General features: G+C 39.0%; 1 protein-coding gene across 1 annotated transcript in view; it reads left to right on the top strand.

The window, feature by feature from the left end:
* Window positions 1-7,149: 7,149 nt before the first annotated feature.
* Window positions 7,150-14,973, top strand: part of jmy (junction mediating and regulatory protein, p53 cofactor) — an 82,486-nt gene continuing 74,662 nt past the window's right edge. The window contains exon 1 of the mRNA XM_061907876.1: window positions 7,150-8,447. Within this exon, the coding sequence (XP_061763860.1) occupies window positions 7,785-8,447 (663 nt within the window). The 5' untranslated portion in view covers window positions 7,150-7,784. The remainder of the gene's footprint in view (window positions 8,448-14,973) is intronic.

Genomic DNA, 14,973 nt, shown 5'->3' with positions numbered 1-14,973 from the left:
TCTGCCTCGATCTCTCCTCCTTCTCCCCTTTTATCAATCAATCAATCTTCATTTATATAGTCCTAAATCACTAGTGTCTCAAAGGGCTGCACAAACCACTACGACATCCTTGGTAAGCCCACATAAGGGCAAGGAAAACTCACACCCAGTGGGACGTCGGTGACAATGAGGACTATGTGAACCTTGAAGACGACTACATATGTGGGCAACCCCTGTAAATCGTTTCCCGGTGTGTGAGCCACGCACCTGATCTCGCTCGTAGCGTCGCTCTCAGCACGCCCCGCCTCTCCGCTCAGTCGCATTCTCCGCCTCCTTACCGCCATCTTGGGCAGGGCTCCAGCGTGCCCTGCTCATTCGCCGGCTCCACCTCTCTACACTCACTTAGAACGCGACTAGAGAATTCACGGAAAATACAATGGTGATGTCGTATGCTAACGGATACTACCTTGTGCTTGTTTGAGTGCACTGCAGCAAAATGAGAAGTGAAGTGTGTTTATATAGCGCTTTTCTCCAGGGACTCCAAGCGCCTTTACATAGTGAAACCCAATATCTAAGTTACATTTAAAGCAGTGTGGGTGGCACTGGGAGCTGGTGGGTAAAGTGTCTTGTCCAAGGACACAACGGCAGCGGGGATCGAACCTAGAACCCTCAAGTTGCTGGCACGACCACTCTACCAACCGAGCTATACTTTCCCGAAGAATCCATTTGCACTTGCGAGCCCTTCGTTTATGCGAGTGAATGAGTCCGTTGAAGGAAACCTAGAAGAATTTTGATTCACTTTTTCATTATTAATATTGATTTTTAATTAATTAATTTATTTATTTACATAGATTCAATTTTCAGGTTCATTATTTTGAAGTAGTTTAAGTATTTCTGTTGTTGAGTTCTGGGTTTCAGTTTTACCCACTTAAAGAGAGCACTGATAAGTCCATAAGAGACAGCGATGATGTCGTATGGTGACAGATACTACCTGGTGGTTGTTTGAGTGCTCTGTAGCTCATCCTGGATAGTTCCACTCCTTAATGCAGGGGTATCAAACGTTTTCATTGAGAGCCACATCACAGTTATGCCTTCCCTCAAACTGCTGCTTGTAACAGCGACTATTACTTTTTTTTCCCCAACGCTTTAAACCCTGCGGCTTTTAAAACGTGTGGCTAATTTATTGATTTTTCTTTAACGGCCAGATTGTTTTATTTCAACAAATGTGTTTTAATATACACCGATTGACACTGTTGCTGTTGCTCTGGCGCCATCTTTTTGACGAGTTGGACTGTTTTTTTTTTGTCGACAGAATTTTACTGTAAAATGTATGTTTTGTTTTTTTGGGGGTTTGTTTTACAACATTTAGTAACAAAATTTAAAGTCCTTTGTTGACGCATATTATTTTCAGCCGCTAAATAGACGTGGCGGGCCACATTACAGTTTGACACAAGTGCCCCAATGCTTCAGTTTCACGCAGGATTCTCACGGGAATGAGGCAAAAATACCTACTGTAGGAACATTTGCAGCAAAGAACGTACACTTTAACATGCAAAACGTGTCTTTTTGTGGGGGGAGGGGGGGGGTTCATTTTAGAGATGTGAGGTTAGCGAACAAATCGAGTCTTTTTAACGAATCACTTTTCGTTATTATTTATTTACTTCTCTTTTTTCAATCCGCTTTCCTGTTTGATTGTTTTGCAGTAGTTTAAGCAGGCCGACTAGTACAAAATATAACTATGTCATAGTTTTATTTATACCTTTATGTACATTTGTGACGGTACCTCACTGTCGTGCGGGTTCCATGGTCCACCAAGGAAGGACATTGCTCGATCAGGTTTGACTCTTGTTTATTTTTTCAAAAATAGGAAGAGTTTTGCACCGTCGTCGCTCCCACTGCTCGCTCCTCCGTCCCGCTCTTTAGTCGGCCGCGTCTTCGTCGTCGTTGCTCTCTCTCGCTCTTCATTCGTTGCTGCAGGCTCTCCAACTCCTTCTGCCGTCAGCACCCCCTCTCATGGTCTCCGACGCTGCTAATAAAGAGACAGGTGATTAGATAACTCGTTCCAGCTGAGAAATCTCCTCACCTATCGTTGCTTCACAGCTGGCTCCTGCACATGCCCCGCCCACAGGGGACACGTGGACCACGCCCCTTCCTCAACATTTTATTCTTACTTATTTTTTGTGTTATGGTTGAAAAAATGCTCTTAAGGCTTTTGAGGCGACGGGAAAATTGAAAATAGTGATATATCACAGTTAAAGCACAGGGTTATGGAATGTTTTAAAAAAAAACACAACCTAAATACAAGTATTTCCAATAATTGAGAATAATTCCCTTCAATAGCGTAATATTTGTTTTCCCATTAAAGACTTGCTTCTAATAATTGTTGTAAATATTAAACGTTTTTTACAACCTGTTATGGACAATAGAAACAAGACACTGCTGACATCTAGTGGACACTCAGTGTACTAGCTTGTATTTAAAATGTTCATCGTTATATTGTGCTAATTGTGTTTTTATTTTTCAAAGGTAAAACGAGTACAAACAAATATTAATGCGAATTAATTTGATTCAATTGAACCATCAATTTTAGTTGAGTAACGTTTTGGAGTTAGATAATATAAAGTTTTTGTTTTTTTTTGGGCCGAACTGTAGCGAATATGAAGGTTAAGAACGGAACACATAACACGGTCATGGTGTCATAGACGAACGAGAAAATGGATAAATTAGGCCAGCCTCAGAGGGAAAACATGTATCAAACACATGAAACCAAGGACCCACACTAAACATGACAAGGAAACACATTAAGCAACAGTAAGAAAAAAATTAAATCAACGCCTAAACTAAGCAAGTCATTCACCGTGAGGCATGCTGGGAACAAGGACGTTGACAGAAAGACCCTGCAATACATCAACAAATGCTTACGGTAATGTTTGTACAGTATAGTATGCGTACTTTTGTGTATGTTTTGGTCATTTAATTTTATTTTCATGAAAGAAAAATTTTAAACCAAAAACACGCTTGGTTTATTGGATTTTCCTTCTAAAATACAACAAATACAATTAAAAAACAAAGCGTTCTTCTTGTTGTTGTCGAAGAACAATAACCACATCCAAAAAAAAAAAACCGTTGGCTTTTCATTTTATATTTCATATATATAAAAAAATGTAATCCCCAGTAAACAGAAACGGGAAAAAACAACTAAAACGGAAGTTTTTCCCCCTCGTTTGCAGACACCGGAAAATTTAATTTTCAAATTAAAAGCGGGGATATATACTACTGTACCAGTGTGGCTGTGACTCTGCCTAAAATTTATTTGGAGCACTACATAGAAATTATTTTAGAAATGGCACACCGAGGACTGACATCTACAGAGGTTTGTACGCAAACTTGAACTTTAACACATCAGCGAAAAACAGAAAAACAGACCAAACCGGAAGTAGACATTTTTAAAGACATGATCATGTAATAAAATACTTTACTATCGTGCGTGATCAAATCCCACTTTGCAACCACTGTTGTGTGGTATTTGAGTAGAGAGTTCTTCGTCCGGCCATGTCTAAAATCATTACCGTCTTAACAATTTACAGGTACCGTACTATCTCCGCTTTTACTTTGAAAATAAAGACTTCCGGTGTCAGAATATGGTGTTTCAGGGTTTTTTTCCGTTTCTGATTCATTGGGATTTTAAAATGTGTTGTTGTTGGAAACGTAAAATGAGCATCACACTGTTATTGATGTTTGTCACCAAAGAATAAAAAATGTTTTGTTGATTTTCATTTTATATTTCATAAAAGAAAAAGACAATCCCGAGTAAATAGAAACCAAAGAGGACTTTTTTTGTTTTGAAATGGGAGTTTTATTTTCAAAGTAAAAGCAAATATAATTACTATATAGATAGATAGCACTTTATTGATTCCTTCAGGAAAAAAAAAAAAAAATAAATAAAAAAAAAAAAAAAAAAATATATATATATATATATATATATATATATATATATATAGTCAAACTTAGTCTTGACTCAGGGAGGAGGACGTCCCTGCCATGCAGAGTCCCGATGGTGCCTTGATAGAAGGAGAGATGAAGAGAGCGAGGCCACAGGCTCACAGATGGTGCAGGGGCGAGTACCTGTAAAGGTGAGCCAGTTGCGATACCCTTATCGTATTTTGCATATTTTGCATATATATATATATATATATATATATATATATATATATATATATATATATATATATATATATATATATATATATATATATATATATATATATAAAGCGGAATTAGGCCATGTCTAAAGGGTTCCTAATACATTTTAGCCTGGCACACGGGTACTGTAGTGGTCCTTCTTTTACTTTGAAAATAAAACTTCCGGTGTTTGAATATGAAAACACATCCGTTTGGGTCTGTTTTCCAGTTTCCTTTATATAAGTGCATAGAAACTTTCAAGTAGATGTCAGTTGTCGTTGTGCCATGTCCAAAATACTCCAAAGACACGGGTATCGCACTATCCCTGCTTTTACTTTGAAAATAACATTTCTGGTGTCAAACCATGAAAAAAAAAAAAAAAACATCCGCTTTGGTCGGTTTGTCCGTTTCGGTTGACTTTAGGATCCTCATTTTCTTTTATGAAATATACAATGAAAATAAAACAATTTTTTATATTTAGTTATGGCTTTTTTTTTACACCATTTAAAAAAAATTCAAATAAACTAATAGTTTTTACATAGCTTTACATAGTTTTATACAGGCCCCAGCACTCCCTGCGATCCAGAAAGGGACAAGCGGTACTAAAAGAATGGATGGAGTTTATTCTGCACACTATTGCTAGAACCTTGATTAATGTTTGGCTTTCATTTCATTTCATTCATTTTATTTTTTTCCCAATTATTTATTTATTTATTTAAGGCAATGACATTAAAAAAAATAATAATTGAAAAAAAAAGTACAAAGTTGACAACACATAATAATATGAATTAATATAGTGCAAGATGTAATGTATTGTATGTAATACATGATTGTCCAGTTTTGTTTGAAAGAGAGTGGGAAGTTCTCCATTCAGTGATTATTCACAAGAGTTCCACTCTTACTTTCTTCAAGGATTATAATACAAACGTTGTATCATAGTGGTATTACCATAAGTAACAATAATTATTACACTGTAACAATAATTTGTATCAATAATGTAGGAATAATGAATATACCAACAATGGTAATAGAAAACCTCGCAATAATGGTAATAGACAACTTGGCAATAATGGTAAGGTAAACATTGATAAAAACAATAAAAAATTAAAGCAGCAAGCAGCAATGGACGGGACCGACTTTTGCTGGTGTTTCCTGCCTTTACCCATTCAACATATCTTTACCTGCACATTACCTACCTTCCCTGCATCCTGGAGTCAAACTGGTGCCTCCTTCTTTCACCCAGTCAACATATTTTTACCTGCACATTACCTACCTTCTCTGCATTGTGTGGTCACGCTGGTGCTTCCTGCTTTTAAGCGGCCATCTTGAGAAGGCAGCAGCGCAGCAGTTCTTTGAAGGCTCGTAAAATCGAAACCGGAGCAGTTAGAAAAACTCTTTGCGCAACTTTTAATCAGAAGGGTTCAATCTCTTTCCTGTGCGAGTTTGAAGCCGACACAACAAACGCACGCAGAGGAGATAATGTTTGAAAAAAGGTGACGGGTTTTTACAAAACTTTTGTTTTGAAGGGGTGATTGCCAACTTCCTGTTGATTTTTGGTGAAGGATGTCAATGAATGAAATGTAGGTCTAAGTGAGACCTACATAGAGGTTTTTGTTTCATGTCTCTACGACATTCATACCGGAAGTTACAAGCAGTTATGTCTGTGTTTTCTTCCTAGGAGCTGTTTTGTCTGTGTTTTTTTCCTAGGGGGCGCTAAAGCGCAATTTTAAGTTTTGAGGTTTTTATTTTTTATTTTTTATTAGATCGCAATTTTCGCCAATCCTGATATGTGTGTCCAGTTTGGTGAGTTTTGAAGCATTTTAAGGGCGTCAAATTACAGCTCAAAGAGGCCAAAAATAAAAAAATTTAGGAAACTTTTGTTTTGAAGTGGTGTTTGCCAACTTCCTGTTGATTTTTGCTGAAAGATGTCAGTTTATGAAATGTAGGTCTAAGTCAGACCTACATAGAGGTTTTTGTTTCATGTCTGTACGACATTCTTAATGGAAGTTACAAATAGTTGTGCCTGTTTTTTCCTAGGGGGCGCTAGAGCACAATTTTAATTTTTTTTAATTTATTTTGTATTAGATCGCAATTTTCGCCAGTCCTGATGTGTGCGTCCAGTTTGGTGAGTTTTGAAGCATTTTAAGGGCGTCAAATTACAGCTTAAAGAGGCAAAAATTAAATTTTTTAGGAAACTTTTGTTTTGAAGGGGTGTGTGGCAACTTCCTGTTGATTTTTGCTGAAGGATGTCATTTTATGAAATGTAGGTCTAAGTCAGACCTACATAGAAGTTTTTGTTTCATGTCTGTACGACATTCCTAAAGTAAGTTACAAACACTTTTGTCTGTTTTTTTTCTAGGGGGCGCTAGAGCGCAATTTTAAGTTTTGGGGTTTGTTTTTTTTATTAGATCGCAATTTTCACCAGTCCTGATGTGTGTGTTCAGTTTAGTGAGTTTTTAAAGCATTTTAAGGGCGTCAAATTACAGCTTAAAGAGGCAAAAAATAAAAAAATTTAGGAAACTTTTGTTTTGAAGGGGTGTTTGCCAACTTCCTGTTGATTTTTGCAGAAGGATGTCATTTTATGAAATGTAGGTCTAAGTCAGACCTACATAGAGGTTTTAGTTTCATGTCTGTACGACATTCCTAAAGGAGTTACAAACACTTTTGTCTTTTTTTTTCTTAGGGGGCGCTAGAGCGCAATTTTGTGTTTTGGGGTTAGTTTTTTTTTGTGTGTGTAAAATCTGGTGAGTTTTGAAGCATATTAAGAGGGTCAAATTACAGCTCAAAGAGGCGGCGGTATAATAATAATACAACCTTAGAAATAAAATAGGGTCCTCTGTCCCAAAAAGACATTCGGTCCCTAAAAAAGATGGCGTGAACGACTTGTTTACAAAATGCAGTATTTTGAACCTCCTGCCTCGCCGTAAAACCATCTTTTTTTTTTTAAAGCCCCTCCTCCTTCTTCCGGCAGTCACGTCTGCGTGCTGACGTCATGGGTTTTCCCACGTGCGGATGTTTACGCTCCGCGTGCGCGTCCAAAGAGAGAGAGAGCGAGAGAGAGGGAACAAAGAGAGAGCGGGGACACGGACATGTTTTATAAGACAAACGTTGCATTTTTGATCCAAATGAAAGCGTAAAAGGAGCATTTTGCCACATGGAAGTGTGCGACTAGAAAAGTGCGATTATTGAGAAACGCGGAGGGGTAACGGTTGACGAGGAGGAGGGGGATGGGGGGGAGAGTGGTGTTTTCTCCGCGGGGCCTCTGAACGCACCACCGCGCTGCCCCGGATTTCACGTGAACGCGCTCGGCTTGTAAACAAGAAGAAGGGGGAAAAGAAGAAGAAGAAGCAGCAACGGTCAGCCAAGCAGGTGATCCCGGGGGTCTGGTGTCATGACGACCGGACTCCACGCGTCGCCCTCACCCGGACGTACCGTCGCCTGTGCCCCGCTTTGTGCCGAGTCGTCGTCGCCGTTAATGGAGGGGAGACATTAAGCTCCGCGCGATAGCACAGCCTTTGTTCGGTAGCTAGAGTTAGCATTAGCCGCTATCCTCCGGCTGTTATCCCCCCTCCCTCCCTCCACCCGGGCGACGCTCGCTTGTTTTCGGGGTCTATTCTTTCACAATGTCCTTCGCCATGGAGGACAACCTGGAGTCCGGCTGGGTGTCCGTCCGCCCCAAAGTGTTCGACGACAAGGAGCGACACAAGTATGTTTTCATCGTGGCCTGGAACGACGTGGAGGGCAAGTTCGCCATAACCTGCCACAACCGGACGGTGCAGAGGCGGACCACCTTCCAGGACCCGCTGCTCGACTGGAGCCCCGCGGCGGCGCTCCAGCCGAGGAAGGGGAAAAAGTCGACGGCAGCGGCGGATATGGAGTTGGTGGAGCCCGGGGACTTGGAGGAGGACGACGCCGAGCCAGGCGGCCGCCGGGACTTCAGCTGGGCCGGCCTCTTTTCCTCCCAGGACCTGCGCTCGGTCCACCTCCAGCTGTGCGAGGTCAACTCGGACCTGGAGCCCTGCCTGCCGCCCTTCCCGGAGGAGCCGTCCGGCGTCTGGTCCGTCCTCTTCGGCGCCAACGCGTCCCCGCCGCGGGAGACGGAGGCGCTCTGCCAGCGGCTGCAGGTGTACCTGGGCCACGCCCTCGACACCTGCGGCTGGAAGATCTTCTCGCAGGTGCTCTTCTCCGACAGCGACGACACGGAGGAGTACTACGAGAGCCTGAGCGAGCTCCGGAGGAAAGGCTACGAGGACGCGCTGGAGAGAGCCAAGCGGCGCATGCAGGAGGTGAGACGCCGTCTTTGGTTTTTTTGAGGGACGTCGCAGTGGCGAGTCACGCTGGGTGGCTTGGGAAGGTTTAGGATGAAACAATTGCAAATGAAAAATGCTGAAAATATCAAAAACAAGTGCATGGGAGAAACGCTGCAAGTTGACAGAACAGAGGGGAAGCTGGATAATTATCTTTAAAGACATGAGCCGGATGCTTAGAAGTAAAGATGACAGGGAAAAGTTGTTAGAATTAGATCAAAAAGTCATAAATATGAGATAAAGTCGAATTTATAAGATAAGAAAGTTGCATGTATAAGATTAAAGAGTCATGATTATGAGATAACATTGGCGAGTAACGCTGGGTTGCTTGGGAAGCTTTAGGATGAAACAATTGCGAATGAAAAATGCTGAAAATATCAAAAACAAGTGCATGGGAGAAACGCTGCAAGTTGACAGAACAAAGGGGAAGCTGGATAATCATCTTTAAAGACATGAGCCGGATGCTTAGAAGTAAAGATGACAGAAAAAATTGTGATTATTAGATTAAAAAGTCTAAATTATGAGATAAAGTCGAAAGTATAAGATGAGAAAGTCGCATTTATATAAAAAAAACAAATGCATGGGATGCTCAGAAGTAAAGATGACAGGAAAAAGTCGTTAGTGTTAGGGACGGAGTGGCGCAGTGGGAGAGTGGCTGAGCACAACCCGAGGGTCACTGGTTCAAATCCCACCTAGAACCAACCTCGTCACGTCCGTTGTGTCCTGAGCAAGACACTTCACCCTTGCTCCTGATGGGTGCTGGTTGGCGCCTTGCATGGCAGTTCCCTCCATCAGTGTGTGAATGTGTGTGTGTGAATGGGTAAATGTGGAAGTAGTGTCAAAGCGCTTTGAGTACTTTGAAGGTAGAAAAGCGCTATACAAGTACAACCCATTTATCATTTATTAGATTAAAAACTCCAAATTATGATATAAAGTCGAAAGTATAACACAAAAAAGTTGCATTTATAAGATTAAAATGTCATGATTATTGTATTAAAAAATCAAGATTATGAGATAAAGTCAAAAGTATGACATAAGGAAGTCACATTTATAAGATTAAAAAGTCATGATTATTAGATTTTAAAAGTCATGATTATGAGATAAAGTCGAAAGTATGAGATAAGAAAGTCGCGTTTGTAAAAAACAAATGCATGGGAGAAACGCTGCAAGTTGACAGAACAAAGGGGAAGCTGGATAATCATCTATAAAGACATGAGCCGGATGCTCAGATGTAAAGATGAGAGAAAAAGTCATGATTATTAGATTGAAAAGTCATAAAAAAAGAGATAAAGTCGAATTTATAAGATAAGAAAATTGCATGTATAAGATTAAAGAGTCATGATTATGAGATGACATTGGCGAGTAACGCTGGGTCGCTTGGGAAGGTTGAGGATGAAACAATTGCAAAAGAAAAATGTTGCAAATATCAAAAACAAATGCATGGGAGAAACGCTGCAAGTTGACAGAACAAAGGGGAAGCTGGATAATCATCTTTAAAGACATGAGCCGGATGCTTAGAAGTAAAGATGACAGAAAAAAGTCGTTAGCATTAGATTAAAAAGTCATAAATATGAGCTAAAGTCGAATTTATAAGATAAAAAACTTGCATGTATAAGAGTAAAGAGTCATGATTATGAGATAACATTGGCGAGTAACGCTGGGTTGCTGGGAAGCTTTAGGATGAAAGAATTGCAAATGAAAAATGCTGCAAATATCAAAAACAAATGCATGGCAGAAACGCTGCAAGTTGACAGAACAAAGGGGAAGCTGGATAATCATCTATAAAGACATGAGCCGGATGCTTAGAAGTAAAGATGACAGAAAAAATTGTGATTATTAGATTAAAAAGTCATAAATATGAGATAAAGTCGAATTTATAAGATAAAAAAGTTGCATGTATAAGATTAAAGAGTCATGATTATGAGATAACATTGGCGAGTAACGCTGGGTTGCTTGGGAAGGTTTAGGATCAAACAATTGCAAATGAAAAATGCTGAAAATATCAAAAACAAGTGCATGGGAGAAACGCTGCAAGTTGACAGAACAAAGGGGAAGCTGGATAATTATCTTTAAAGACATGAGCCGGATGCTTAGAGGTAAAGATGACAGAAAAAATTGTGATTATTGGATTAAAAAATCCAAATTATGAGATAAAGTCGAAAGTATAAGACAAAAAAGTCGCATTTATAAGATTAAAAAGTCATTATTGTTGGATTAAAAAAATCAAGATTTTGAGATAAAGTCTAAAGTATGAGATAAGAAAGTCGCATTTGTAAAAAACAAATGCATGGGAGAAACGCTGCAAGTTGACAGAACAAAGGGGAAGCTGGATAATCATCTATAAAGACATGAGCTGGATGCTCAGATGAAAAGATGAGAGAAAAAATCGTGATTATTAGATTAAAAAGTCATAAAAAGAGATAAAGTCAAATTTATAACATAAAAAAGAGATTAAGTCGAATTTATAAGATAAGAAAGTTGCATGTATAAGATTAAAGAGTCATGATTATGAGATAACATTGGCGAGTAACGCTGGGTTGCTTGGGAAGCTTTAGGATGAAACAATTGCAAATGAAAAATGCTGCAAATATCATAAACAAGTGCATGGGAGAAACGCTGCAAGTTGACAGAACAAAGGGGAAGCTGGATAATTATCTTTAAAGACATGAGCCAGATGCTTAGAAGTAAAGATGACAGAAAAAAAATGTGATTATTAGATTAAAATGTCAAAATTATGAGATAAAGTCGAAAGTATAAGATGAGAAAGTCGCATTTATAAAAAAAACAAATGCAAGGGATGCTCAGAAGTAAAGATGACAGGAAAAAGTCGTTAGTATTAGATTAAAAAGTCCAAATTATGATATAAAGTCGAAAGTATAACACAAAAAAGTTGCATTTATAAGATTAAAATGTCATGATTATTGTATTAAAAAATCAAGATTATGAGATAAAGTCAAAAGTATGAGATAAGGAAGTCGCATTTATAAGATTAAAAAGACATGATTACTACATTTTAAAAGTCATGATTATGAGATAAAGTCGAAAGTATGAGATAAGAAAGTCGCATTAGTAAAAAACAAATGCATGGGAGAAACGCTGCAAGTTGACAGAACAAAGGGGAAGCTGGATAATCATCTATAAAGACATGAGCCGGATGCTCAGATAAAAAGATGAGAGAAAAAGTCGTGATTATTAGATTAAAAAGTCATAAAAAAGAGATAAAGTCGAATTTATAACATAAAAAGGGATAAAGTCGAATTTATAAGATAAGAAAATTGCATGTATAAGATTAAAGAGTCATGATTATGAGATAACATTGGCGAGTAACGCTGGGTTGTTTGGGAAGGTTGAGGATGAAACAATTGCAAAAGAAAAATGTTGCAAATATCAAAAACAAATGCATGGGAGAAACGCTGCAAGTTGACAGAACAAAGGGGAAGCTGGATAACCATCTATAAAGACATGAGCCGGATGCTTAGAAGTAAAGATGACAGGAAAAAGTCGTTAGTATTAGATTAAAAAGTCATAAATATGAGATAAAGTCGAATTTATAAGATAAGAAAGTTGCATGTATAAGATTAAAGAGTCATGATTATGAGATAATATTGGCGAGTAACGCTGGGTTGCTTGGGAAGCTTTAGGATGAAACAATTGCAAATGAAAAATGCTGCAAATATCATAAACAAGTGCATGGGAGAAACGCTGCAAGTTGACAGAACAAAGGGGAGGCTGGATAATTATCTTTAAAGACATGAGCCGGATGCTTAGAAGTAAAGATGAGAGAAAAAGTTGTGATTATGAGATAAAGTCAAAAGTATAAGATAAGAAAGTTGCATTTATTAAAAAAGAATGCATGTGAGAAACGCTGCAAGTTGACAGAACAAAGGGGAAGCTGGATAATCATCTTTAAAGACATGAGCCGGATGCTTAGAAGTAAAGATGAGAGAAAAAGTTGTGATTTTGAGATAAAGTCAAAAGTATAAGATAAGAAAGTTGCATTTATTAAAAAAGAATGCATGTGAGAAACGCTGCAAGTTGACAGAACAAAGGGGAAGCTGGATAATCATCTTTAAAGACATGAGCTGGATGCTTAGAAGTAAAGATGACAGAAAAAATTGTGATTATTAGATTAAAAAGTCAAAATTATGAAATAAAGTCGAAAGTATGAGATAAGAAAGTCGCATTTGTAAAAAAACAAATGCATGGGAGAAACGCTGCAAGTTGACAGAACAAAGGGGAAGCTGGATAATCATCTATAAAGACATGAGCCGGATGCTCAGATGTAAAGATGAGAGAAAAAGTCATGATTATTAGATTAAAAAGTCATAAAAAAGAGATAAAGTCGAATTAATAACATAAAAAAGAGATAAAGTCGAATTTATAAGATCAGAAAGTTGCATGTATAAGATTAAAGAGTCATGATTATGAGATAACATTGGCGAGTAACGCTGGGTCGCTTGGGAAGGTTTAGAATGAAACAATTGCAAAAGAAAAATGCTGCAAATATCAAAAACAAGTGCATGGGAGAAACGCTGCAAGTTGACAGAACAAAGGGGAAGCTGGATAATTATCTTTAAAGACATGAGCCGGATGCTTAAAAATAAAGATGACAGAAAAAAAATTTGATTATTAGATTAAAATGTCAAAATTATGAGATAGAGTCGAAAGTATAAGATGAGAAAGTCGCATTTATAAAAAAAACAAATGCATGGGATGCTCAGAAGTAAAGATGACAGGAAAAAGTCGTGATTATTAGATTAAAAAATCCAAATTATGAGATAAAGTCGAAAATATAAGACAAGAAAGTCGCATTTATAATATTAAAGAGTCTTGATTATTGTATTAAAAAATCAAGATTATGAGATAGTCGAAAGTAGGAGATAAAGAAGTCGCATTTATAAGATTAAAAAGTCATGATTATTAGATTTTAAAAGTCATGATTATGAGATAAAGTCGAAAGTATGAGATAAAAAAGTCGCATTTGTAAAAAAACAATCAATCATCATCAATCAATCAATGTTTATTTATATAGCCCCAAATCACAAATCTTTCAAAGGACTGCACAAATCATTACGACTACAACATCCTCGGAAGAACCCACAAAAGGGCAAGGAAAACTCACACCCAGTGGGCAGGGAGAATTCACATCCAGTGGGACGCCAGTGACAATGCTGACTATGAGAAACCTTGGAGAGGACCTCAGATGTGGGCAACCCCCCCCCCCCCCCCCTCCCCCCCTCTAGAGGACCGAAAGCAATGGATGTCGAGCGGGTCTAACATGATACTGTGAAAGTTCAATCCATAGTGGCTCCAACACAGCCGCGAGAGTTCAGTTCAAGCGGATCCAAGACAGCAGCGAGAGTCCCGTCCACAGGAAACCATCTCAAGCGGAGGCGGATCAGCAGCTTAGAGATGTCCCCAATCGATACACAGGCGAGCGGTCCATCCTGGGTCCCGACGAGCGGTCCATCCTCGGTCTCGACTCTGGACAGCCAGTACTTCATCCATGGTCATCGGACCGGACCCCCTCCACAAGGGAGGGGGGGGACATAGGAGAAAGAAAAGAAGCGGCAGATCAACTGGTCTAAAAAGGAGGTCTATTTAAAGGCTAAAGTATACAGATGAGTTTTAAGGTGAGACTTAAATGTTTCTACTGAGCTAGCATCTCGAACTGTTACCGGGAGGGCATTCCAGAGTACTGGAGCCCGAACGGAAAACGCTCTATACCCCGCAGACTTTTTTTGGGCTCTAGGAATCACTAATAAGCCGGAGTCCTTTGAAGGCAGATTTCTTGCCGGGACATATGGTACAATACAATCGGCAAGATAGGCTGGAGCTAGACCGTGTAGTATTTTATACGTAAGTAGTAAAACCTTAAAGTCACATCTTAAGTGCACAGGAAGCCAGTGCAGGTGAGCCAGTACAGGTGTAATGTGATCAAACTTTCTTGTTCTTGTCAAAAGTCTAGCAGCCGCATTTTGTACCAACTGTAATCTTTTAATGCTAGACCTGGGGAGACCCGAAAATAATACGTTACAGTAATCGAGACGAGACGTCACAAACGCATGGATAATGATCTCGGCGTCTTTAGTGGACAAAATGGAGCGAATTTTAGCGATATTACGGAGATGAAAGAAGGCCGTTTTAGTAACGCTTTTAATGTGTGACTCAAAGGAGAGAGTTGGGTCGAAGATAATACCCAGATTTTTTACCGAGTCACCTTGTTTTATTATTTGGTTGTCAAATGTTAAAGTTGTATTATTAAATAGAGGTCGGTGTCAAGCAGGACCGATAATCAGCATTTCCATTTTTTTGGCGTTAAGTTGCAAAAAATTAGCGGACATCCAGCTGTTGGTCAGCTTTAGGGGCATGTAGAGTTGGGTGTCATCAGCATAGCAGTGAAAGCTAATACCGTATTTGCGTATGACGTCACCCAGCGGCAGCATGTAGATGCTGAAGAGTGCAGGGCCAAGGGGACCCTGGGGAACTCCACACGTTACCTTAA

Source organism: Nerophis ophidion, linkage group LG08, assembly GCF_033978795.1.
Source record: "Nerophis ophidion isolate RoL-2023_Sa linkage group LG08, RoL_Noph_v1.0, whole genome shotgun sequence".
Taxonomy (NCBI): domain Eukaryota; kingdom Metazoa; phylum Chordata; class Actinopteri; order Syngnathiformes; family Syngnathidae; genus Nerophis; species Nerophis ophidion.
Note: the sequence above shows the minus strand (reverse complement) of the source record. Positions and strands in the feature narration are given on the sequence as shown.